The following is a 26,960-nucleotide window of genomic DNA, read 5'->3' on the forward strand; positions in this document are numbered from 1 at the left end:
TTGGAGCACAGAGAATGGATGGAATCAGGAAAGCCAAATCCCATGGCACAGAGCAGCAGGAGAGCTAGACTGTCTTTAAAGAAATTGCCCTCTAAGATGATGGCTGATAGCCCGGCGTGCTTGAGACAGCACCACAGCTTTTATCCTGCTTCCTTGTGTCAGACGTAGATGGTCAGCAGAATACGACAAAGAACCATGAAAAAAGATGTGAGATGTGCTATGAATGTTTTGGCAGATTTGAAGGGATCAGTTATGTGTCTGGCACATATCCTAACAGAAATAAAATTGCTGGGTAGGTCAATAAATATTTTTCTAAGTAAGTTCTGGACGGCTGCAACTTCTCTGTATCTTATCAAAGCTTCATGAGACTCTGTATTTACAGATGCCAAATGCTTGATCACGAACTAACATCTTTGGAAGCCCCAAAGGAGCAGTGCACACTAGCATGTGGGTCTGTAAATATCTCGTGTGATGTATCTAACACACAGGTAACAAAGAAGACCACTCGGATTTCATGCCTCTCATCCCTTCATATTTTCACAATTTCCATGCCTCCTTTTTTTTTCAGTTTTTCTCCTTTTTCTGCCCTAAGAATATGCTTGAATTCATAAAAGTTTTACAATGTCAGAAACTTCAAAAGAAAGTATTGCCTGCTTTAGACAAACAAATATACAAAATATTCTTACTGAAAACAGTAATAGTGAATGCTTGTAAAATTTAATGCTCATTCTTTTCAGGAAGTTTTGTGGTGTTAGTACCAATCTTAGCAAAATATTGATAAGAATTAAAAAAAAATGTTATAAAGGGCAGGAATTATTTGCAATTCTAAATACATTTTCTGAAAGAAAGTTCTATGAATGGGAATAAATACATGTTTATATGTATAACTATATATTTAGGGTTCAGCAAAGCAATGTGCTGGGTCCTGCACTTGGGTCACAACAACCCCAGGTAGCACTACAGGCTGGTTAAGAGTGTCTGGAAAGGTGCCCAGAGGAAAAGGACCTGGGGATGCTGATCAACAGCCACTGAATATGAGCCAGAGTGTGCCCAGGTGGGCAAGAAGGCCAAGAGCATCCTGGCTTGTATCTCAAATAGTGGGACCAGCAGGACCAAGGAAGTGATTTGTCCCCCTGTACTCAGCACTGGTGAGGCCACACCTTAAATCCTGTGTCTGATTTTGGGCCCCTCATGACAAGAAAGACATTGAGGTGCTGGAGCAGGTCCAGAGAAGAGCAACAGAGTTGGGGAAGGGTCTGGAGCACAAGTCCTATAAGGAGAGGTTGAAAGACTTGGGGTTGTTCAGCCTGGAGAAAAGGAAGCTCAGGGGAGACCTTATCACTCTCTACAACTCCCTGAAAGGATGTTTGGAGCCAGGTGGGGTTTGGCCTCTTCCCCAGGCATCAAGTGACAGAACAAGAGGAAATGGCCTCAAGTTGTACCAGGGGAGGTTAGATTCGATATTAGGAGAGATTTCTTCAATGAAAAGGTTGTCAAGCACTGGAACAGGCTGCCCAGGGAAGTGGTGGAATCACCATCCCTAGAGACATTTAAAAAATGTGTAGATGTGGCACTTGGGGACATGGTTTAGTGGTAGACTTGACAGTGCTGGGTTACTGGTTGGACTCAACAATCTTAGAGGTGTTTTCCAGCCTTAATGACCCTATGGTTTTATACACAGTTTTAAGAGATGAAATATTATTCTTCTAAAAAAGACTGACAAATAAACATAATTACATTTAGAGAATTATCCTTAATAGAACTTTTGCATAAATAAATAAAATAGAAGAGCGTTGATAACATGTGAAGTTAAATCAGATGAAAATAAACTTTATAGCGCTAGTGAATTTCTTAATAAAATAAACTAAATATCTTGTAAAATTGTAATGGCAGAAGACTAACAGAGAAGTGTTGAACTGCAATCAGGCTTTTTCAGAACAAATGGAATGTACACAATTGATACTTTTCTAAAGAAAGTTTATTAACCAATTACTCAAATATGCTTTCATGGAAACATTTGCCACAGTATAAGGAAGTGTAACTGAAAATAAGAATTCAATCCTCTGGAGTAAGCTTAGGTTAGGTTTGCTTCTTTGTTCTTTATTTAAAATCAGCATTTGCTTCTCTATTGCACATCAGCATCTGGTGAGAGAAGGGCACAGCTGGACATGTGTTTTCCTACTAGGCATATAAGACAGGTTTGCAAGATGCTTTAGGTACTACAATATTCCATGTACCACAGCTCATTTTTAGGGCCCAGATGGTTCATACCTCAGCCAGGGTGGTGGGTGGTGCTACCTGAGGACAGTGGCAGACCAGGACAGAGCAGGTGGGAGGGGATGCTGGATGGTGATACCGTCACAAGAACGTATGTCTGGAGCCCTTGCAGTCACTCACACATATCACAATTCCTATCTAGAAATGTGGTGTTTAAAACATGTTTAAAAGACTAAGAAAAAGCCAGAAGGAAGAAATAATGCATTGCTTTCACACTGTGTTCTCAGCCCACAGAGAGATAAAGCACCAACATTCAGATTTCATTTTCTCCCTCCTTACCAGAACACCACACCACACTGTCCTCTCTCTTACAGTAAAACCACAAGCATTTCCTTGAATGTGTTTATTTGAATTGCATTAGCAGAGACTTAAGCTGCCTAACCTTCAGCAAATGAATGCATTTACTCAGTATTTTATATGAATTATAACTCTGTTACTAAGAGACGCTAAAAATGTGTTCTTTTCCTATTCTGGATTTTGGGATGCTAGTTATGGGCACGGTTCTGCCACACAAAGGGATGCTGGAAAAAGAAATCATGTAAAGACTATACTCCTGAGAAAGCTAGTTGCTCAGAGGGATGCTCTGAGTGAGAACACAGCATTGTCCCCAAGAGTCAAAGTTGGGGCTGAACAATAGCCCCCTCCCTGGTCACCTGAGCGTTGCTCGGCAGCTGAGGAAAGTTAAAATTACAGAGTCCCAGGGTAAAATGCAGCATGAGGCAAAACCTGCTGAAAGTCTAATTATCCTCACAGCCAAACATCAAACGGCTGGAATTGATCCCAGTGCACACATCTTCCTGGCTATACCTGGTTTTGTCAGCTGTTACAGAGAGGACTTTCATCCCAGCCTTCTTGATGTGATATTGAGCAACTGGTAATTAAGTCAGTAAAAGTAAGTCTTGTCAAAGAAAAGGTATTTCCATGTTCCTCAAGCTGCAGCATTTAGTCACGAGTCACAAAATTTTCCTTTTATCACACCAGTAACTTCCATATAGAATTAAATAATTTTAGGTGCAATGACATGCCTGTGCATAATGCTTTTTTGTGAAAGGCAGAGTGAAAGAAAACAAAGGTAAGATTGTGCATGTATGTGCACAGACACGTGTAAGCATGTAATTTACCAGCTATAGCTCTATTAAATTGGCTGCAGTTGCCTTCCAGCCTCTGAAGTTCTTGGTGAAGGCAGCGTTTTCGGGCAGACAGTGACATAGCCCAACCACACACATAACCTGATCACTAAAGCACTTTTTATTTCACAAACTGACTGTGAATCCACATAGCTTTCCTTTTATTAATTGCTACAGGGTTGTGAGTTATTTCACAAATTGGAATGTTTTGTGGCTTCTGTTAAAATTACTGAACGGACAACCATTGGCTTTTAAAAGTTTGCATCTAAACTCACTGATATCAGAGGAATCACTTGCAGGAATCACTAGATTAAATGGGAGCAGAATATTATCCACTGTTTCCAACAGTGATCATCTCTTGGGTACTACTAAACATCACTCAGCATCACTGAAATTGCCCTATGTCATTGTTGTGACTAGATCTCTCTCTCCCTTCCTCACCCCTTCACCGTGATGCCAAGCAATTTTCTGTTTTAACTGTCATTTTATTCCTTTCGAGGTTCCACACTTAAGACACACTTCTGGTTTCATCTCTGTTATCCTGACAATGTCCCTTGTTTGAACTGAAGGATGGCTAAAGCTTTACCAAAGGGGTTTAACCTTGCCTACCTCTCACCATCAAAGGTGGCGTTGGTCTAATTGCAGTAAGATGAGCTGTTCCTTTAAAAGGGAAAAAAATCCTCCATAATTCAATTCTACTGCCAAAAGGAGCTTCCAATACCCACCTGACCTGCCACAGAGCCTTTCCATGCGAGATTCAACAGGCACTTTATGTGCTTATGATTGTGTTACCTCTAGTTAGTCCTTCGGGGATTAAGATGATAATTTTCACAGGATTTTAAGGAAAGACTGTCAAGCCTGTCTACTCAAAGTTTTTCACAAAGTGTTTATTAAGACCTGGCAATAACCTCCAGTTTTATATAGGCTCTGAAGATTACAATCTTTGTCAAGAGAAGTCAGGTAAGTTGATATTAACTATTCCAGATCTTGGTGGTTTCGCACGTACTTGGAGGAAACCATTTCAGCTGTGTTATTAAAGCTCAGTGGAAATGTAGCAAATGAAATGTATTTTTATTAAATGTATATTTATTGCATTTTATTACATTGTCACACAAATAAACCTGAACTTAAAAAGCAGTTGTAGCAATGTAATGAAGCATGCAGTTGTAACATGGGCATATTTTCACATTAACTTGAAATATTTCTTTAGAGCTCGTGCATGATGGTCTTCTTAAAATGAGAGATGACCTTTAGATGTTGGAACTGAATGAAGGTAAGGGAATTCTCTTAACTTCTGTTCTGCTCTGTTAAGCGTGAAGACATGAGGGAACTACTTGATATCTCATTGAACTCTGTTTGTACAGGAAAAATGGAAACAATTCAAACTTCATGGTTACCTGCTACATTAAAATGAGTTCTACTGAAGCACAGCTAATAAATACATTGGTTTCAGATTGCTGTTAGCCCAGAGTAACAGAGAGGTATTTAATGAGAGGTCTTCATGAGTGTATAAAGGTAATCGAACTGGATTAAAATCTCCAGTTCAGCAGTTCAAGGAACTCTGGATCAACAGTTCTAAGTAAAATGAATTCTACTAATATCATTCAGCTTAAAATAAACAGAGGAGGATTATCATATCCAGTAGAGGTAAAGGAGAATTTGTAACCAAAGGCTTGACCTTCAGTCTCTATCAGATAAATGTTTGGAAGGAAAATATTCTCTGAGTCAGTTTATGGGATTTCTCTCTGCTCACAGCTGTGTGGCACCTGTGCCTTCAGTGCCTGTGAATTTCAGTATGGTTTGAAATGAAAATTGTGATTTTTGAGCTGGAGGACAATAAGGGTTTCATATTTGCAATCTGAACATGTATTTCAGTCATCACAGTAGTGTCACTTCAAGAGAGATACGGTTACAAAGTAATAAAGACTTGCCCATGATAAATGAAAATTAGATATCAAATAAGCAGAGCAATGCAAATGTGACATGTATCGTAAGAGTTAATATTACTAATATTCACACTGCTGAGAGATAAGGTATTTCAGGCAACAGTTCTAGGAATTTTTGTCACACATGGCTTTGAAATTTAGACAGCATAAATTCCAGACGGTTAATGCTGGCAATAGATTTTGGGAAGCAGCTAAAAGCTAATGCTTCAAAATTAAATCAGCCTCTACCAGTTGAGGAGCAAAGGTGGTCTGTAATGATGTCGCTATTATTAGGACTTATCTGCAATTTCTTTTTAAGCATCTTCTGCTAGCCAGGGGTAAATCTGGCATTCAGGCAAAACAAACAGTCCCATGAATGGAGGATTTTTCATCATTTTATACCAACAATATTCAATATTTCTTTGCTAGAAGTAGAACAAGATTTGTCTTATTATGATCCATCCTTCCAGGTTATATTTGTCTATTGTCCTGATCCTTAGATGCTTTGCTTGGTTGAGTCTGTAGTGTGTTATGGCCACACTAATGCCTTCTCTGAATTCCTGCCGGAAATCAGCATTGTATGTGGAGAAAATTGTGTTTGTTAGCATGGAGGAAGAGCTCAGCAGGGAGAACAGCAGGGAACTGACAATTTAGGTGAGCGAGAAAGCATCTCCAAACACGCAAGGGATGCTTCCAAGCACAACTTTGCACCTCACTCTATTTTGTTTGTACTTTTACAGCTGTTTTTCCTCTTTCTCTCTCTCATTCAGTGCTTTGTAAGAGTGCTTTTGTGTGTTAATCCTCTTGCCTCTTCTCTGTCTCTTAGGAATATGCTCTCTCTTAGACCCTGCTCTCACCTGCTGATGTCAGATGACTTTTCCCTGGCCCACCACCATGAAAAACTCTGAGCCAGTTTAAATAAATCAGTAATAAGTTAGATCTTTGACAGGAAATTATTTACCATCTACCACTTTACTTACGAACCTTTGTAAAACAGCTGTGTTTGCCCATCAGTCTGTGAAATGCTTTTATTAAGGATTTCAGTGTTAGTCAAAGTGTGATTCACTGGTGACCCAGGAGAGCCCATGTTCCTCAAAGAAGGTCCTGGGAATTAAAATTCCTCACTCTGGATGAGCACTGGCCTTTGATCTATAGAGGCAGACTGAAAATGGGGGAGGGGATGCCCTCTTCTCCCACCTCCTAGGTCTATTATTTGCCATGCAGACAAAATCCTTGTGAAGGGCAGAGGTGTGGGGTCTTTCAGGGCTGCAGGGACCCTCCAGCCAACCAGCCTCACATCTCAGGGACAGTACAGTGGCAGCAGTTTTGTTGGCCATGTTTCCTGCTGATGTCCCTTGGGTCACTGAGCACAGAGACAGCACTGGCCTGGTCACACCTGTGTGCAGGGAACAGGTCACGAGGAATGTGCTCAGAGGGTCTGTGACTCATAAACACTGAACCATCATCACGAGGCATGACTCATCCTAATGTGAATTTTGCAGAACCAAGGAGACACTCACTTCTCATAGTACAATCCAAATTCATAATGTTCTGTTCATAAACCAGCACATCAACCCATTTCTGACCTCAAAGACAATAACCAGTAGTTCCCCTTCAACAGGACACTTGATTGACTAGATGCACCAGCCACTCTAGACTCCCTTCTCCAAAACACATGAAGTTACATACCTCCCTTTACATGATCACCCAACTCCCCATCTCCCAAAGCCTTCTCTCCCCAGCAGCTGTGCCCCTGCACCTGTGAAATGTACCAGTTCCTCACACTCGGCTCCACTGAGGCTTATCTCTCACTAACTCCTCTCTACTTCATTCAACCAAACCAAAAAGGACAAAAAATACAAATCTTGAGCAGAATCCAGAGACGTGGATTCGTTTTATACCTGTCTCCATGCAGACTAAATCACCACTGCTTCCATCACATCAGGATGTGAGCGGGCATGAGCTACCATACTAGTCTCCCCTAAGTACACGAGTCCAGAGGTCAATGAAAAAAAGCTGTTACAAGCCCCAGCAAGCTTCATAAGACCAGAGAGTGGAAGTGGGGATAGCCTTACCAGGCAGGGTGTCAGGCCCTGTGATTTTCAGGACAGCAATATATTCATGGTCTGTAATCTAGTAGTTTGTCAGATCCAAAACTCTGTTCCAAGAAGAGTCAAGTTTAGGATTCTTTGGTGCTAGACTGGTCCACGGGACATTGGATTCTGTCCATGCAAAATTAGTCCAGCTCACAGGGAAGGTGATGGAGTACAAACTCTGGGGACTGAGATTTGGCCAGCGCTTTCTCTCTGCCTCAGTCCTGTGCTTCTGCACATGCTGTGAAGAAACCATGGATGAGTCCAGGCTTGGGGCTGAGTAAAAAGGATTAGGCAGATGGGCTAAATAGATAGGATGAACTGCCCTAAAGCTTTCAGAGCTTTGCTTGAATTAGCAGAGCTGGCACTTACACACTTTTCACTCATTAGACAAGCAAATACAGACATTTCAAACACAGAAATACTTAGTATTTTTTCATCATCCCAAGGAAGAGTCTCTTTAGAGCCACTACGTACAAATTACCACATTTTCAGAATGTGCTAATCCTCTAGTGAATTCAATATGAGACATATTTTAAATATGATGATAATAGTTTGCTAATCAAACAGTATTATCTTCAAGATAATGATTTGCTGTGCACTTGCAAGATTAGCTATTTCAAGAGGATATTAAAAATGTGGACTTTTTTTTTGCTAATTTTCATATGGTACCTCATTTTCTGACAATTACAGAGTTATTTGGCATGTTCCAATACCACAAAATGAGGGGAAACATGAAAAGAAACCTTTTTTTTTTTCCCCTAACCACCTTCAATTGCATCTTTGAAATCTGGAAAGGAGCTCATGGTCTGAAAGGCATAAGCTGTTAATCCTTCCCAAGCAGCTAGACAAGGCAGCACAGGATAGAAACCTGGTGACAATAACTACAGAAATACAAGACTAGGGATGACTGGACAAGCAACATTTCTGCACAAAAGAAGCTCAGTCGATATCTGGTCTAAAATTGAACATAAGCAAATTTTATCTTGTTTTAACAGATTTAGGCATCCGATGTGTCAGTGTCATTTAGGCACAGGTCATCCTGCTAGAGAAGAGGGTTGTATCACCAACCTTATCAAGTCCCAAAAAAAGGCACAGCTATGTAGGACTCAAAAATCAAGAGTTACATGTTAAACTCATGACATCCACACATATATAGAAAATACTGATCGTGGGATTTCTGGTTTTTTTGCCATTTCCACCATCAATCTTTCTCTGCATTGCAGAGATCTACTATTTCTCCCATGGTCAAATCATGCTGGGACAAGGGCTGGACAAAACTTCACAACACCACAAATATCACCAAAAGAGCATTTCTCTCTCCTAGACCAGCCAAACCTGCTGGAAGTCAGCATCCATAATGCAGTGGTTCTGCTGGCATGTGGCAGCGAAGATGAGCCTAGGATTTCTGTGTCTTTTTCTGGTTTTCAGCACAGGTAAGGATGATGGTTTGGTGCTCCCCATGGAATAACCCACGTGTCTCTTTTCCAGTTACTCCCACAGACCCATTCCCACATCTGTGGTAGGCTTGGTTCTTTCACCCTGTGTAGGCAAGGCTGATAGGCTGGAGCTCCAGGGCTGATCCCATGCAGCAGGGCAGAACAGATTATGTCTATTCTTGGATCCCATGCCAATAATCTGGGGTCAAAAAGGCTTGTAAGTAAAGAGAGAGAAGGGTTAAAAAAGCTCCTAATACTTAGATTTTCAGTCCAAATTTAGCTCTTACTAAGTGAGAGTTGCTAATACATCTGATTGATACTGAGGAGTCACAATTTACTAGCCCTGGACCATAGACTTCTCCTTTACACAAACACGTGTGTGTGTGTGCATGTGTGTGTAAAGGGAAACCTGGATGGACTGAGAAGCTGAAACTTCAGAGGGACGTGGAAGTTCAGCATTTGCTAGCTATCATTTGAAGATCCTTCTACATTACTCTTTGGCAGCATTCATCTCTCCACTGGTGGGATAGGGAACCTAAACCCCAAACACCTGTTTTCAGCCTGTTCTGTGATGTCTAAATCACTGCTCTGCACCTCGGTTGGTCACCGAGCGAATTCAAGAAAGCCAGTCCAATCTCCTGAGCCCAGCTCCAGCTCATTCCTCTTGCAACACAGCTCTTGAGAAGAGTTCTCAATTTCATGACGGCTCCGAATAACAGACATGCACACAGGCTGGCAATATTGGTTTAGTATGGTCTTATTTTACTGTGTACCTTGCAGCAAATGTTGTGTGTAAGCCTAGTGAAGATCTCTACAAAAGTTTACTACTATATTTTTCTTTTGATTCTTGAGGGTCAAGCTCAGACATTAAATCTGTTTTCTTTCCTTAGCTGGCAGCTGAAGGATCTGGCAAGTCCTTTAGTACATCCTTATTCTCAGGCACTTGATGAATGGATTCTTGCTGGCCTGCTCTGCAGTGTTGATGTCCATCAGCTTCTGAGCTCTAATAAGCAAGAGCAGAGAGCTCAACAGAGAGTTGTGTAGTGTCTCAACAAGGAAAACTGTTCCTCAGTCTCTTTCTTCACTTTTCAGCTTCGTGCATAAGAAGAGAAAATAAGAAAGAGAAGCAAGTGGCAGTGCTGGCTACTGCAGGTAACAAGTAGCACGTCAGGAGACACAGTGTTGGGGTGTTAATGGGAGATGTTGTGCTGGGCGTGGAGGTGGCAGCAGATGGGCCCTTCTCCTTCAGAGTTTGTGAGCCCAAACCCACCCCTGCTGTAAAGGCACCTCACCCAATCCAGGGTTTACCTGAGTCCTGGGCCAGGTTAACCACTGTCCTTCCAAAATCTAATCTGCTTTCTCTTTTTCCTTTCTCTCCTTCCCTGTTCTTCATTTACTTTTGGTTTTCCTTTCCTCTCTTCAGTGCTGTGGACAACCACTGATTTTAACCCTAGGGTGCAGCTTGGCTTCAAATTGGTTATAAACAACAGTGATGTCATTGGAAAATTGTATTTCTCCACAAATTTGATTTTGTTCTCATCTCAGCTTTCTGTGCTTCATTTTCCACCCTGTTCTGCTTTTCCTCTCTCTGTCATGCACACACAGACCTTCCTCCTCTCACACAGACACCAGCCTGCTCTGCTTTGGCGTGACTTTGTGTGAGGGAAGCAAGAGAACATCTTCAGAAATTTTGACTTGGTAAAAGCAAATAAGCGACATCGACAGAAAGAAAGCATGATAAAACAAAAAGTGTGATTTGGCTGCGGTAAAATTATTCTGTTGTAGCAGTAGAGCCATTGAGGCAGCTGAAAAAAAAAAAATCTGTATTTTTATGTAGGGTTGGGGCAGGGGGAATATTTCCTGGGCAGTTGCTCTGCTGTTTCTGACCTGCAAAGGGAGAGCTAGTGCCCTGTTGGTAGCAAACACCCATCGCCCAGCAGGAGGGGGCACCAGCACGCCAGGGCTGGCTGGGTCCTGCAGCTGCTCAAGGGGATGCTCAAGGGCAGAGCTGACAGACCTGAATTTTGGCCCACCATGCACTGCTGCTATATCTTGCTGTTTTCCAGACTCCTCTCTGCACTCCTGGAACTTTATTTTTCATCAGTGTTTTCTTGGTGCGCTCTGGTACATAATCTGCTCATTTTGGTTCTCCCATTCCTGAAGATTTCTACCGTGCATAAGCAGGAGATGAGCAGCCATTTCCTCGCACCTTCATGCACCCCTTTTTTTTCAGAGCTGCCGGCAAAGTCCCTGGACCTGGCTGCTATTAACCTCACGGAGCTGGTGAATGGGATGCTGAGCTCTGCGCTCAGAGGTAACGGGACACAGCTGGGGAGGTCACAGCCTGTCAGCCCAGCAGTGCAGGAGATAAAGCACTAACAGCATTAGCAGGAGAAGCTGTAAACATGTGCTGTCTGCCTCCAAAATTGCTTCTAGGAGCACATCAGCCTCACACACTTATAAAGCAGGTGGCTGTCTAACCCAAAGAACTAAGAAATTAGTGTGGGTTTATAACATAATTACTTATGGGATGCCTTTAGAAAGTGTTTTATAATCCAGTGTAAGTTTCAACTAAAAAAAAAAAAAAAAAGAAGTAATACAACTGATCCTTTTCTCAGTGGAAATGAGAAGGAACTCAGTGTCAGGCAGCTGTATCATATCAGCACCTCAGGAATCCTTTGGACACCAAATTAGCAGAGTCAAAACATGCTGTTCTCACAATTTGTTCCAACTGCTAATGGCATGGGCATGTGTTTCTGCAGGTACCAAAAAACTGTTCTCTTTGTTGAGTGTCACGTCTTACAGCTCATTCGCCTTCCACAAAGTGTCAGTCACCATTTATAACAGTGAGTGTCTGGTGTTTTGCTCTGCTCAGGGGTGGTTTCTCTCTCATAGCCTGTGCAACAAGATACTCATTTTTTCTCTCTCTCCCTGCAGTCTCTAATGCAAAAAATGTTGACCCTGGCAAGTTCCCTATGCACTACTGCTACTGTCTGAACAATGTGACAAATGACTTGACAGGTGGGCACACAAGGGAGGTTGGCAATTGCATGTGTTTAAGCTGAATTACTTCCTTTGGAGCTGAAGGCTGTGGCCTGAATTCTGCAGACTGCATCCTTATGAGTAGCATCACCACACTGAGATCAACAGCCATAACTCATGATGAATGGCTGCTCTGACTCAGTGAGCCAGGTCTCAGGTGGCTGCATCCAGCCAGCCAGTCTGGGATGGAGCCATCAGTCAAGTGGCTGGAGTGGTTTGCCTGGCGAAAAGACCTCCCTTTCCTCCTCGGAATACAAATTGCAGCACAGGAGAAACAACCACCAATGTATGATACATCACCTTGGCCACTTTTGCTCTCCTGAGATAACCCACAGGAGATAAACAAGGGCTTCTCTGTGCCGATGGACTCCAGTAACTTCAAAGAGCCCAAGAGAAGTAAAAAGCAAGGACCAATTTTATACAGCAGTTTGAGTGTGAAATGCTTTTGGGCAAACCCTTCACCTATAATCCTCATTCACACCCCTGATCTCACAGTATTTATAATTTCAGGATGCATCTGAGCATTTGGATTCTATGACTGGTTAATGTAAGGTATCAAGAGTAGCTCAGCAGCTTGGGACCAGAACCCAAACCCTCTATGCTGCATGTGGTGACCCCATCTATGAGCCACAGTAGCTTTCATGGCTTTTTCTGGACCCACACATCTCACGAGCCTTACTGCATAATGACCCACTCTGCCTTGGACAATAACAGAGAAACTTCAATCTTTCTCCCTCAAATCCAGAATATCTTGGTGATTAGAGCATTCTCCAAAGTAGTAAAAATTAAGGGCTCAACACAAGGCTCATGTCCATCACTCCCTAAGTGAGAACACTGACCTGTTACTGCTAAAAGGTACCACTACAGCACCAGCAGCCATTTTTCAGGCTGACAACATCATCTGTATGTCTGAGGAGACAGTCTGATGCCTCTTGGGAGATCCTACATGGCAGACAGTCAGTTAGAGCAAGCAAAGCCTGCAGGCTCTAGATCTCCTTCTATATTTAAGCAAACCACGTCGAGTATTACTTTAAAATGTTCTCTTGAACAGATAAATTCCATTCAAGTTTACTTTTAAGCACATTGTTGTTATTTTGGATATCACCTTTGAAAAATATTTTTGCAGAATATTCTCCTGGCTTCTTGAGTCCAGTCCCATCCAGGAAAAACATTGGGAACTTTAAAACATTTTAAACTTTGTCATATATGAGCATATATCCAAAATATCATCATGTGTAAAAGTGAATTTTTGACTCGGCATAGATGATGGACTATGTGCTTCAACAGTAAATTTTCTATATTTGTTTTCTAGATTTTACAGCTTTACTTGTTGATATCATTGGAAACTCCACCAGTTATCTCACAGAAATTTTTAAATCCACTTCTATTCTCTCAGGTTTGAATTTCTTTTTAACATTTTCATTATCTTATTTGTCTCATTTACTTCTGGCATGGAAACAAGCATAGAAATGCAGATAAAAGTCTATTGCTCTTACTCAGCAACAATTGCTTTGCAAAGCATGGACCAAGATATGTATATAATGTGTGTGTATGTAATATAGAGACATATGTTTATATGAGCAGCTATGTTTTGTTTGAATGTTTGGTCAATAATTACTAAAATCTGGTATTTTTGAGAATCATTATTAAATACTCATATTTGGGGCAATTATGATTCCCAAGAATAATTATGAGCTATACTATCTGAATAATTTTTTTTCCATATAAAAATACTTGTAATTTAGAATTTTTATTAGATAGAAACATTTTCCCTGAAAATCTTGAACATGTGGATTTGATGCTGGTTTGAGGTTTTGTCAAAAATCAGATGAGAAGGAAAATATTTGACCAGCTGCCATAACCACATACCATATTTTGTTTGTTTTCTCAGCTGTTTAAGATAATGTCATATAATGAAAAGTGGTAACAATGATCTCTTTTACATTTTTTTGCCTTTCAGTACGTCAGAGCAATGAGTCAGATTGTATCTATATCTGTGTGATGACAGGGCAGACAGGTAAAAGTTAAAACCATTCCACCCAAAAATATTGCCCTGTTTATTCTCAGTGATGACATACTAGAAAAAAAAAAGCCTTTCTTGATATTTGTAAGCATTTATATTTGCAGGGAAAAATCTGTCTGACTTTTGGGAAATATTAGAGAAGTCTCCTGTTATTAATTACACATTTTCCAGTAACACATCATCTGACCTGGGTAAGTACATCCTGGGGTATAAAAGGAAACAGTAACAACAGTGAAAACCACATCTATGTAGCACTTGCAATAGTATTCCATCTTCATAGTGTAAAAATACTTTAAACGTTATTTTATATTTTTATTATTGCTGTATAAGCAATAATATATTTACACATTATTATGTACTTTACTATAATTAAAATAGAATTATATTTTATATTATTGTATGTTTAATATACTAATCATATCATAAGTAAATTTTCCAAACTTTTAAATTATTTGGTACAAGGTCTTCTAGTGGAGGAATAAACGAAGCATGCTGGGATGAGAGCTTTTACAGAATTCAGCACTGGGCTGGGGAGGGTCCCTAGTGCTCTAATCTTCCTTAGCTCTCAGCACAAATGACCTCCCATGTGAGTCAGTTACCTTCAGAAAGGAGTGGAATATGATCAGTGTGCTGCATGGTTCCTCCACCCAAAGATGCTTTGCCAGGCTGAGCTGCACTTCTGATGCTCACCTCTCACTGCTGCCCATGACTCTCATTTTTAAGGCTTGATTAAAGTGGGCAGATAGACAGTGAAATCAGTGGCAAGTTACGTGTGCTGAAAGCTGTAGGATCCTTCTCTCCTGCTAAAAATAAAAAAATCAGGTACTTTGGAAAACAAGACAAAAAAAGAAAAAAACAAACAAACCTTTAATTAAAAAAGACAACAGCTATTTCTATGATGCCAGAACCTGATTTCTTTCTTTTTTATCACAAAATACGTGACGGATGGTGAGTGCTCTAACCCTGCCTTCTCATGCCTCAAAGACCTAGAATCGATTTTCTCAAGTTTCGTGAAGTCACAGGAAGAGCCAAACAAGACTCTGGATCCATCAGCAGAACATGTGTGGACACTCAAAAGTGAGCACATATTGTCAGAACTAAATTTGTGCCATCCTTGACTAATGTCTTGACAAGTGATCATGTATGTTTGCTGCACAGCACTGTGATGTTACCTACAATTACAAAGTAACATAAATGTTTGTTGGAAATAATAGAAGGTGAGGTCAGTAATGCACTGACTAGCTGGAGGATAGAAAAACTATTGTAAAAAGTAATTTTATTAGAAAAATATGTTTTATAAAGGGACAGAGAAGTAAAGAAAAACTGCTGTTGGCTTCAAACCAAAACCCAAGACTGTTTAAATTGTTTCCTCTTCTTTTTTATTGCAATTTTTCTCTGTATTCATCTCTAGCTTCCTCTTTATATGACAGTCAGTTGTTTTTACCTGAGTATTGCATAACTTCAGTAGATTTAACTTTGCCATGGGGCTTCAAGATAGCAAAGTGCTGGTGTGCCACATTTTGGAAGCCAAAAAGCAAGGCTTTGCACTTGCTCGCACATAGTAGTAATCAATAGAAATTCAGACCTTGACTTCATACCTCCTTGTCACTGCCCCTGCATCTCTCTGCTACAAAATTTCCACATTTCCCATAGTCAGTCTGATGTCTTTTTATAAACTTTTTTAATTTCCTTAACCACATGCCAACCTTTATCATCTCTTCTAGCCATGAGTGTCATTTCAGTTCTCAAACAGCAATATTTGCCTCCAGTACTTGCCTGCTCACCTTCACACAGAGATCTTTTATCTCTTTCCTCTGTAATGAAGCACCTTAGGAAATAAAAAAATAAATTATGTGAAGAAAAGAAACAAAACACTTTGCAGTAGCATTTTGGTTTCCTTTTTTGTTTATGAAAATTTGCACATTAAAATGTTCTCAGTTAAAATTTCAAACATTATTGGCACTCCCTGTGTTTTCATACTTAAAATGAAATGGAAACATGGTCACTCACCTGGCAGAGAAGCACTCAAGGAGTAGATGGGATTTTCTGGGTGTATTTTAGATATTTTTGTTCCTCAGTGTGTTGCACTCTCTGCTGCCTTGGGGCACCAGTGTCCCCATTGTGCTGGTGCCCTCCCTCTGTCTCTCTTGCTTCTCCAGCCACCAGGATCCCTCTTGCCCAGAAAGGGGAGGAAATCCCCAGCACGAGGTTCCCACCATGGCCAAAGACAGCTGGAGCAAAAGGACCGTGGTTTCCATCACCCAATATGGAAGCTTCCAGATCACAAGGCACAGTTGGATCCCCTCCTACTCCTGGGAGGAGCTCAGTCCCATCCCCAGCCCCACAGCCCAGCCCCAGTGAGTACAGGGAGGAGGACTGGAACCTGCTTCACCCCACTGGCTGTGGGGTTTGGCCAGATGTCTCTGGGGTGGAGGTTGGGAGGCCCTTCAGGGAGACCCACTCGGGGTCACTACTGAGTTGATTACTTTATTGCAGAAGTGCTAAAATCAGCTATAGGCAACCAACGTGTAGTTTCTTATCCTTTAGGAAAAAACTCAGTCTTGCTCCTCATAGATGCTTCTGCTACTTGGGTCTTCCCTCATATTTTGCTTCAAATTTGGTGAGCAAACCTGTGGAAAAGCAATATAGAGCTGCTTCTCTTGGTCCCCTCTAAACACACCTTCTTTAAATCCTGCCCTTCTGTAGCCCACAGGCTTTTCAAGCTCTAGTCAACTTCAGCTTTTGTCCTTCCTATTTCATCTTGACATTTTTATATGCCACTGGCAGTATTGGGTGAGGGACTCTGGCTGTTGAGCTGTCTCATACACAGCAATTCTTCTCAGTAGCCAGATAAATAACAAATATGAATGACAGGCAGCGTGTCTCTCTGTTCCCATAGCTGACATGCCCATGTTTTGGATGCAGACAGTGTCTCTACAAGAAACCAGCAAACAGATGCAAACAGAGCCAGGTAAGACTGGTCTGGAATAGCAACAAAGTGTGTCAGTTGGCACATTTATTAAATAGAAAGTAATATATAGGAATAAGTGAGTGATAATATATTTATTCATCAATGTCTATGTAAGTGTTTATTAGTGAACTATGACTTCAATGTTTGTTTATTTTCTTTTCTGTTACTCCTTCAGACAACCTTCCTTTTTGTTTTAAGGTGTCAAAGCAAGTTATATTTGTTTCCTTCCCTCAGATTTGCCTTCCTCAGTGCTGTCTATGCCACCTTCCTACAGACCTGGTGTGACACTGAAACTTTACTCAGCTACCAGTAAGTAGATGCACCTCATGGAGCAAAAATAGTAGTATGTTTGAAAGTAATGCAAGATGCAAATTTTCCCATGCAGCCACAACATACATGTTTAATTTGCTTATGATAGTTTATGTATATAAACCACCCAAGATGTCCAAGGGACTGCTTCCATAATTGTTTCATACACAATTGCACATTCAAAACATAGATTGTACTGTGCTGATAGATATAACACAGGTACTCTGTGTGCCAATTTTAGCATCAATTAGTTATTGGAGAATCTTAAAATTCATTCTGAAAGAAAATATCATGTTTTAAATCTCATTGCTACAAGTAAAAAGATGAAGCCAACTCATGCCACATGAAATCTCCAGAATTGTTCTGAATTTCCAATACTGCAAACCGCTTCCTCAGATAAAGAAAGATCATCATCAACTAGATTTTTATGACAGCTCAGTTCTTTTTAAGCACCTAAACAAAAGGTTAGAAATTAAGAGCTAGAGTAAGATGAGGAGTCTCTCCATTTACAAGTCTTATACCTATATGGACAATAAAACTATATTTACAGAGAAGTATTTCGTAAGAAACTACATACTTTGAAAAACTGGACCTGATTCAATGCCAGGAAGACAGTCTCAACTCTGGGAGAGTCCAGCAGCTACTTTTGATGCTGAGCTTGTGTGTGTGTCTGGCTGGTGTGAAAGCTCCTGTAGTACAAGATGCTGGGGCAGTGCCTGTGCTCAGCTTGAGACTAGAAAAGAAATAATGATCCTCACTTTTCCAAAAAAAGCGGGTGGCTCAGTTCCAAATTTTCCCTTCATTAGGACTATGTCCTTCCAGTTTGGCTGCTTAGAGTTGTGATGGAGCTCTGAGCCCATGGGATGCTCAGGGAAGAAGAAGAGGCTGTTCTTGGTCCCTCCTCACTGAAGTTGACTCTCCTGCTACCTCAAATAAGTGAGAATATGAGCCTGTCTGGGTGGTGAGGACTGATGGAGGCAATTTTGGAAGTCTGTCTCTCACTTGCTTCTGTTTCTGTGTGGTGACTGTCTCAGAAAAGCATAGATGCTGTGTAGAGCTAAGAATATATCGGACTAAATTGCAGGGGTCTTCAATGTCCTTTGAATTTGCTATTACAGATAAAACCAGAGGAGTCTAAAGAACTAAAATACCAGGCAAAACATATTTTTCAAAGGTCTATTTGAACATCTAGGAAATAAAACCAAGAAAAATTGGTAACATGAATGAGCAAATAAAGACTTGCATAAAGACTCCGGAGGATGGTAGGTGAGAAGAGCAGAAAGAAATGCTGATTATATGTTTTGTGATGGATTAACAGGAAACATGGAAAAAGTAAACTGCATTATTCCCATATCATCAAACGAAATTGTGGGTCTTTGATATGGTTTCCTGATAAATCTGAATAAGAGAAGATTGCTGCCTGTCAAAACAGGAGAGGTGAGGTGAAAACTGAGCATCACCAGGCAGGTTTGTGCATGAAGGAAAACCGCAGCCTTGTGGTCCTTCTCTGCTAGAGGAGCTGACCCTGAGCACCAGGGGTGCCACCAGCTCCCTGGCTCCATATAGGCAACCTTTGGATCTTCATTTTGGGATTATTTGGAGGCTTGAAATGCCAGCTCTGATCTGGATTCTCTGCTAATCTCACAATTTCTAGTCATATTTGGATTATTGACTTCTCCTGGCTCATTGATGAATTCCAGTGTAGCTTTACTTATCTGTAAAGGTGTTTTTTGGGGGGTAAACATATGTGACTCAGAGAGAAAGGTTCTTTCACAAATCTTCAGTTTTTCTGTCACTGGGAATAATTGCACAGTGAGCAATAGTATCTTACAATTTTGGTGTCATTTCCTTCTTCATTGGTTTTGCTGGTTTTGCCTATTGCAACAACCCAAGACCAGGATCCCATGCTGTTAATTGTTTTAGCTTTTGCTGATATAGATCAGGTTTTTCATAGTCCTATTCTGCTTGTCTGAACTATCAACATATGTTGGGTTGCTTGCCCTTTTTTTTTTTTCCCCCATACTATTAGAAAAGAAAGTATTTAAGGGCATATTGCTCAGTGGGTCATCTGTTTTCAGAATAAAGTAGCATTTTCAAGTTAAGAAGATGACAATAAACCCCAAAGTTTGACAACATCCTCTAGTGATCATACAAATACAACTGCTGCAGACAGGCAGTGTCACAGGGGGAGGAAACTATTGCCCAGGAGGCCTGAGAACACTGCAGTAAAAAAACTATAAACTGAGACTCATTTCCAAGGAAAAGACTCATTGGTGCTGAGCCAAGGAGCAGTTCTTAATGTAAAAGACCCTTCAGACCATGGAGATAGGAAGCCAAATAACTTCAGATTTCATGGTCATCTTTTTAACTCTGATAATGATTCTGAATTCTGAAAACTGATGATCTTTCTCTCATTTAAAGATCTCCAAATACCAGAGTATCCTCTTACCCCACATGACATACACTGGTTGCATGAAGGAAATGAGACAGTGCCATTACATGTGAATATAGTTTGATTTCTTGACACTCTTGATAGTGTGAAAAGAAGAATTTAGGACGAACTAGATCTTAAACTTACTGGGAGCAGAAGAATATGTTACAACAATTCTCATCCATCAAAGATTCTGCAAAAGACCAAAGTTGTCTGTGTGTCTTGTTTGCTTTGAGTGAATTTGAGTTGAGGGTTAACCAGCAGTCAGCCAGTTGGAAGTTGCTGGAGTGTGTGACTGGACTTGTAGTGTGCACAGCCCAGAGTTTGTTCATGTGCCCCTGCTGTCAGAAGGGTAAATCTACAGACCCTGGAGAACCTAGGACTGGTAACAGCCCATTTTGAAAAGGTTGGGAAACATGGATTTCAGTGAGATCAGTGCATGGTGAGTCACCAATTGCCTCTCTATCAGAACCATGATGGCAGAGGCTGCCTGCCTGCATCTAGCAGTCATGAATTTGGGGAAATAAATCAAACAGTGGGATCACAAAGAAAGGAAGGACATCAGCATCGTTCTGGGTGCTGAGACATTATTACAGTAATTCATTTCTTGAATCACGAAAGTTGGTGCCAACTTGTAAAATATGCAAATGTGCATATTAGAGCATGCAGAAAGGGATATTTTAAGTCTGAATCATTTGCAGTAACCATAACATTGCTTTTCACTGGCAGCAAAATTTAATCTCAGTGTCAGAGGGGTGTGATATTGAGTTAATAAAGGAACTGTCTGTTTACTTCAAGAGTGGGTCACTTCTCTGCCTGTGACAGTAACGTGGCAATTTCAAATATGCAGGAGCAAAGCTCTGCACAGCGAGCTCTCGTCCCTGCCTTTTCTGGTCTCTTTTGACTGAATCAATTTCTTAGGAAAGAGCATTCTTAGAAAAGAAAGTTCTGAAATAATTCCTACTTTTAATTATTTTTTTTTATTTCAATCCAAATCTGTATGAGCTTATGAATGGAATACAAAAAATACATTTCACAGTAGATATGTATTACAGAAGAAATATAAAACATGACTACGGATCACTGAAAATTTTAATTTTAATTATATGATGTGAGTATACTATGCATTCCAAAAGAAATTAAATACTACATGAATTGAAAAAGAATTTCAGCATTAAATAAATAGAGTATTATGCAAATGCGGTGTTAATTTAAAATTAAGATGTTGTCAAAAATGAAAACTAGAGCAATTTCCTTAGCTTTTAGCTTTTTTATTTGTCTTCTCTTTTACACACAGATGACTCCAAATTGAAATTACCATTGTTCAATGTACAGTTAGACAAAACTGAATTTCTGCTGGAAAAAAAAATAGTTTGAGTAAAGCATTTAACACCCGTTTGGCAGGATAGGAGTCCCCACATCGGCAGAGGCTGAGATTCGCAGGACAGTAGCCTTTAAGAAATTTGGATCATTCACATCAACTGTAACATTACTTTTCAGGGGCAACTTACATTGTAACCTCATTGCCTCATGCTTTGATATTTGGTTATTAACATGAAGTATATTTACTGTAGCAAGAAATCATTAAATTTTTATTGATATGAATGAAAAAATGTCAAAGTGTGTCAAATACTATTAAGTGGACAAAGCCTAATTGCATTTATACAAAGTAGCTGAGGTTAAGAGAAATGGGGCTCCCTGGCTAATTACACCTGATATTTGTGTAGTGCCTTTGACGCACAACTGGTTTTCAGACGAGCCTGTGAGTTTGGGAGCTGTCAGTGTCTGCCCCTTACTCCTCCATGACTCCTACTTTGAGCAAGCGCTGCCAGAAGAGAAATAGTTTAGTAGCAATCTCTTTCAGGTTGGCAGAGCCTTTATTTTCCTCCTGCCCAAGAATGCCATTTTATATTAAACTTCTTGTCAGCACTAGATGACTCAAGCTTATTTCAACAGAACTTCATTAGTCCAAATTTAACCCCCATAACCTCTGCTATCACATAACATAAGATGGCCCAAAGCTATAAAGTGTGGGAGACATGTGAACCTGGAAATGCAATTACACTGTCTAAGGGGATTATACTCAGCAGGTAAGTCAGTTTATCCACACGTGGCCAAAGCCTACTGCTAGTTACACAAATGGAAGAAATAGTTGACAATCACACAGCGGCCACTTTTGCACTGCTTGTTCAGCTCTTCCACCCCAATGGGTGCATGTGAAGGGGACACCCATATCATGCAAAATGTGCCTTCTCACAGCCTGGGCCCTGGTTGTCTTTTCAGAGCCCCAGGGTGGTGTTTTCAGGGGTGTCCCTTACTTTTCAGAGTGCTGGAGTAGGGAAGGCGTTGTTCTGGAGCTCATAGCCCATATAAAGTGTTGCAAGAAGTTTGTTGGGATCAGTATTTGGACTAGTTCAGAGCTGTGTTTTTTCCCCCAGGGTGCCCACAGGCAATCCTCAGAGAGCCTCGTGTGACCTCCCCTCCTGTCACTCTTATAGTGCAGAAGATCAATCCCTGTGTGATGGAGCTCTGTAGATTCTTTCAGCTGTGCCTCTGTGTTGGTCAGAGAAGATATTCCAGAAAGGAAGCCATGAGGTAAAACCTGGCACTAGTTTCTCTTTCCCTCTCTGCTTTAAATACTCCATCAGGTTTTTTTTCCAAATGACAATTTTCAATCACTAATGCTTATTTTTGAGAGTCTGTGGCTACTGGCTGAGACCCAAATGGGTCCCAGGGCAATGATCAGTACCTGATCTGGCTTCCTGTATTCAGACTAAGTGAATAAAGCCCGGCTTAATTTTTCCAAATATCTGATGACTGGTCTCTAGCTTTTTATTTCCATATTCAATAGTACCAGCATGGTATACTGTGCTTATAGAATCATATAATGGTTTAGGTTGGAAAGGACCTTAAAGACCATCCAGTTTCAATCCCCCTGACATGGACAGGGAACATGTTCCAATAGACCAGGTTGCTCAAAGCCTCATCTAGCCTGGCCTTGAACACTTACAGGGATGGGACATCCACAACTTCTTTGGAAAACCTGTGCCAATGCCTCACCACCTTTCTGGTAAAGAATTTCTTCCCAATGTCTAATCTAAACCTGCTCTCATTCAGTTTAGGGTCATTCCCTCTTGTCCTGTCACTACATGACCTTGTGAAAAGTCCCTCTCCCTAATGAAAGATAAGCTACTACTCTCCTAACTTTAACTACATCTTCAGGTACTGTGTTGAATACTATTCCTGGTTTGTGAAAAATGCAAGTTATGTCTGTGAAAGAGTCAAAAGAGTTACTTACTCCCACAGTAAGTACATTTTCTCTTTGTATCTCTATATCTCTACACACCTTATTGTGTAAATATAACAAAAAATTTCACATATCCAAAGACTATTTGCTGTCTTTCATCAGATAGCTATTTTATCTGATAATGATTTTTAAGGGATTAAAAAAAAAGGATTATTTGACCTTCATGTATGTTTTTAGCATTTCCTCATAAACCCTAATGAACATTTTCTTGTGTCCTTCCAGCCTTAAAGCAAAAATGCCTCAAAAACATCTGTGCATCAGTTTAGAGCATTGAGAAATGATACTGCAAGTTGGAAGACTGTGGCAATTTTAGTTGTCTTTTTGATTTCTCAGTGTAAACACCAGAATGCAACATGTTTTTTGCAAATATTTGTAATAAGAAAAGCTATTAACCAGATGTTAACCTAGAAACCTCTCTTCCTCCAAGGCATTGTAAAAATAATGTGTACAAACAGATATATTTTATACAAGTGATGTAACTACAATAAAAGAATTGAAAGGCTTTTAAAAATCTTATTTTTTAAAGGATATTTATATGGTTGGCCAGTAAATGAAAATAGATTATACTAGTTTTGTTTACAATTAAGACATAGTAATCAACATGAACAAATACAAAATAATTTAAAAGCAACCTGAAATACTGAAGACAAGGAGGACTTTCCCTAGCGTTAAACACCGTCAGATTATCTTCTAAATCAAGAGTTTCCCAATACTCAGCAACACATGGATTGCAGAGGTCAACTCAGGAAGTGTTCAGGCCTCTTTTACTTTCACCCTGAGACATATTTGTATGAGCTCACCAGGATTCATAGAAACAGGGAATCATAGAATTGTTTGGGCTGGAAGAAACCTTAAAGATCGTTTACTTTCAATCCCCCTTCCATGGGGATGTCACTGATGAGATCAGGTTGCTCAGGGCCCCATTCAGCCTGGTCTTGAGCACTTCATGTCCTTCTTTATATGCAAATCTGGTGAACTAAAAGCCAGTTCTAAAAAATGAAACAATTACCAAATCAATTGCATGAGCCCATAGTTTGCTACCCTGCAGCAATATCATTCTGCTATCTCCTCAAAGTGTATCATCAAGCTATTAATATTCTTTTAAATAAGAAGTTTATTTGCACCATATCTCGTGCACATTGATGTTTCACTGAAGAAATATGTATTTAATGTAAGATAAAGCTGAGGAGAAAGATGGCACCATAAGGAATGCTGACCACAGGGAGAGATGGGATGGCAGCACCCCTCTTTCCAAATACATTTCACTGTTTTGCCCATGACAGAAGCATTTCTGTCATGTGAAAGAGCAGGACAGATTGGAGTAGTACCAATTACAGTTCATATTGAAAGGCTACTGGAATAAGTAGGAATGTCGATACACTGGGAATGTTAGCATGGCTGTGATACTGTGATGAGATTTCGCTCTGCAGCAGCTCTCTGCAGCAGTGTGTGCCCACTGCCTCTTGTCATAGGAGGCTCTTATCAGAGACTGGCTCTGTCCTCTTTGCACCCTCCCGTTGGATGTTCATGGACATTGATGAGGTCCCACTGTGACTTCTCTAACGAAGAGTTGCAGATCTCTTGTCCCCTCCTCACGAGAGATGTTCTAGCCCATCACCTTTGTGGCCCTTCTTTGAACTGTCTCAAGTTTGCCCGTGTCTGTCTTACACTGAGGAGCCCAGAACTGGACCTCACCAGTGCTGAGTAGAGGGGACCCACTCCTTTGATCTGTGGGCAGTACTTTGCCAAATGCAGCCAAGGACATCCTCAGCCTTCTCTGCTGCAAGGGCAGGCTGCTTGCTCAAGTTCAACCCAGTGTCCAGCAGGACCCCAAGTCCTTTTCTACCAAGCTGCTTTCCATCTGAATGGCCCCCAGCATATATTTATGTATGAGGCTGTACCTCCCCAGGTGCAGGACTTTGCACTTGTTGAACTTCCTGAAGTTCCTGTTGGCCCATTTCTTCAGGGTGTTGAGGTCCCTGTGGATGGCAGCATGACCCTTTGAAATATCAGTCACTCCTCTCAGTTCAGTGTCATTTGCCAACCTGCTGAGAGTACACTCTGCCCCATCATCCAGATCATTGATGAAGATGCTAAGCAAGACTGGACCCAGCACTGACCACTGGCACACACCACTAGTCACTGGCCTCCAAATAGACTTTGTGCCACTGACTGCCACCCTCTGGGCCCCACCATTCAGTTTTCAACCCACGTCACCAGCCACGTCCAGTACAGATATCAACAGCTTCTCTATGAGGATTTTATGGGCCACTGTGTCAAAGGCCTTTCTGAAAACCATGTAGTTCACAGGGTCTGAAGGAGCCAAGCCTTTTCTTCATGTGAGTATTTTCACAATTTCAAATTTATCAGACTTCTCCATGCCAAAATTCAGTGGACAGTTTGCCTTTGTTGATGGACTCTTTGCAGGGTAGCTGTGTCTGGCCCTGGCAGAAAGCACACCTTCCCAAGGAGGAGAATCCTTCCCAAAGCTCATTGACTCAACCTTTCCCTGGATTTCTCTCAGCCTTGGATAAGAGACTCCGTGGATACACAAGAGCAGACTTCCCAGCCCTGAGGAATGCCAGTGTTTAAAGCTGTGTAAATTCTCACTCATCTTTCATCACTGAACACTACCTCTTGCTAAGCTATTAGAGCCACTTTCACATGCCCAAGAGATTTCATGAGTGATTAATAACAAAGGGATGATTGTTATTTAATTACAGCCAAGAGTATTAGGGAAAGTTATTATACAGTGAATGCACCTGCAGAACAGACTTCTCAGTATAGATCCTTTACATGGCTGGAGCCATATTGTTAAATACACTGTGGGCATAATGACTCTAAGGAATCTTATGCAAGAATTAATTAATAAATGTTGAAGTGGGTTTGATAAAGGAAGTGATCACATGGGTGACATCTATATACAAGTGGGTATAAATAACTTAGCACCGACTTTGTTGAAATCCATTTGTCTTCCATCCAACTGCTTTCGAATAATATCCCTCAAGGTAAGCCTTTCTCGACGTACTCTATAATACGGGAATCGGGAGGAAAATGATGTAGAAATATCTATTTGTGACTGTGGAGTTGTAGACTAAAGAGTAGGTAGAGAAATTTGGGATAGTAGACTATAAATATTTAAAGCTGTTAGATTTATAAGCTCGCTTCCTTATGAAATATCACAAGATTTTATAACAGAAATGGATGCAATATTTGAACTTAGAAGAAAACAAATAATCATCAGGAAGTACATATTTGAAAATTGATATATAAATATTCATTTATTTGTCTGTAAAAAGCTCCATGCCTGACTTACTTGGAAAATCATTCTAAATTTAGAGTAACCTGTGACTGTAGTTAAAAAATGATCTTCCGTTTAATGAATATCAATTCAAGACTTTTAGCTTCAGAAGAATTCTTTATGCATTTCTGTAAGGTCAAGCACAACCAGAACTTGAAGATCTCCAAACATCATGTCTATCATTAGGAAAATTTATGATACGTTGGATCAGTCTCAACACAGGTTAGAATAAATGTTTGACTACAAAGTGGGAGAGATTTTTGTGATATGAAACAAACTCATATAATGAATTGAAGATTAACTGGAGTTAATAGAAGTAATCCCAGCATATCTTTTCGTTTACACAGTGTTTCATGATATCTGCATTTAAAGATGCAAAGAATTGTTTAAACATCCTGTTAGATCAAGGAAAATGTGAAAACTGCAAACCAAAAGAATTTTCAATTGCATCATTTTGATGCTAAATTGCACTTTCACAGAGTCTCTTGACTCACTTAAAACAACACCAAAATAAATATTTTCAGTCAGATTTGTAGAGGACTTCGGTAAAATTTGAAGGATACATAAATATAATTTCTGTAACATGTGCATTTGCTATGATAAGGGTAAAAAATTAATTGTATCAAGCAGAAATATATTCAGGCTACAAAAGAATGATTTTCTAAGCTAATATCTTCCCACTTCCAGAGTCAAGAGATAACATTCTGCCTAATAT

At 40.4% G+C, this 26,960-nt stretch overlaps 1 protein-coding gene across 1 annotated transcript; it reads left to right on the plus strand.

Moving 5' to 3' along the window:
* The first annotated feature begins 168 nt into the window (after positions 1–168).
* HHLA1 (HERV-H LTR-associating 1) lies at positions 169–23,387 on the plus strand. Its single transcript, XM_032707408.1, has 16 exons — positions 169–207; positions 8,750–8,858; positions 9,954–10,013; positions 11,095–11,175; positions 11,624–11,707; positions 11,799–11,882; positions 13,216–13,299; positions 13,864–13,920; positions 14,031–14,117; positions 14,917–15,003; positions 16,086–16,283; positions 16,826–16,897; positions 17,132–17,206; positions 22,076–22,232; positions 22,860–22,942; positions 23,167–23,387. The coding sequence occupies exons 1-16, from the start codon at positions 169–171 to the stop codon at positions 23,208–23,210; spliced, it is 1,401 nt and encodes a 466-aa protein (XP_032563299.1). The 3' UTR covers positions 23,211–23,387.
* The last annotated feature ends 3,573 nt before the right edge of the window (positions 23,388–26,960 follow it).

This window comes from Chiroxiphia lanceolata, chromosome 1 (assembly GCF_009829145.1).
Source record: "Chiroxiphia lanceolata isolate bChiLan1 chromosome 1, bChiLan1.pri, whole genome shotgun sequence".
In the NCBI taxonomy this organism is placed as follows: domain Eukaryota; kingdom Metazoa; phylum Chordata; class Aves; order Passeriformes; family Pipridae; genus Chiroxiphia; species Chiroxiphia lanceolata.

What these genes read in the sequence shown, in the direction of transcription:
- HHLA1 (XM_032707408.1), top strand. Translation starts at nt 169, where the DNA reads ATGGTCAGCAGAATACGACAAAGAACCATGAAAAAAGAT. An exon ending in GCTGAGCTCTGCGCTCAGAG is followed by an intron (nt 11,176 to 11,623) that starts GTAACGGGACAC and finishes GTGTTTCTGCAG; the next exon opens with GTACCAAAAAACTGTTCTCT. An exon ending in AAGAGTTACTTACTCCCACA is followed by an intron (nt 22,943 to 23,166) that starts GTAAGTACATTT and finishes GTGTCCTTCCAG; the next exon opens with CCTTAAAGCAAAAATGCCTC.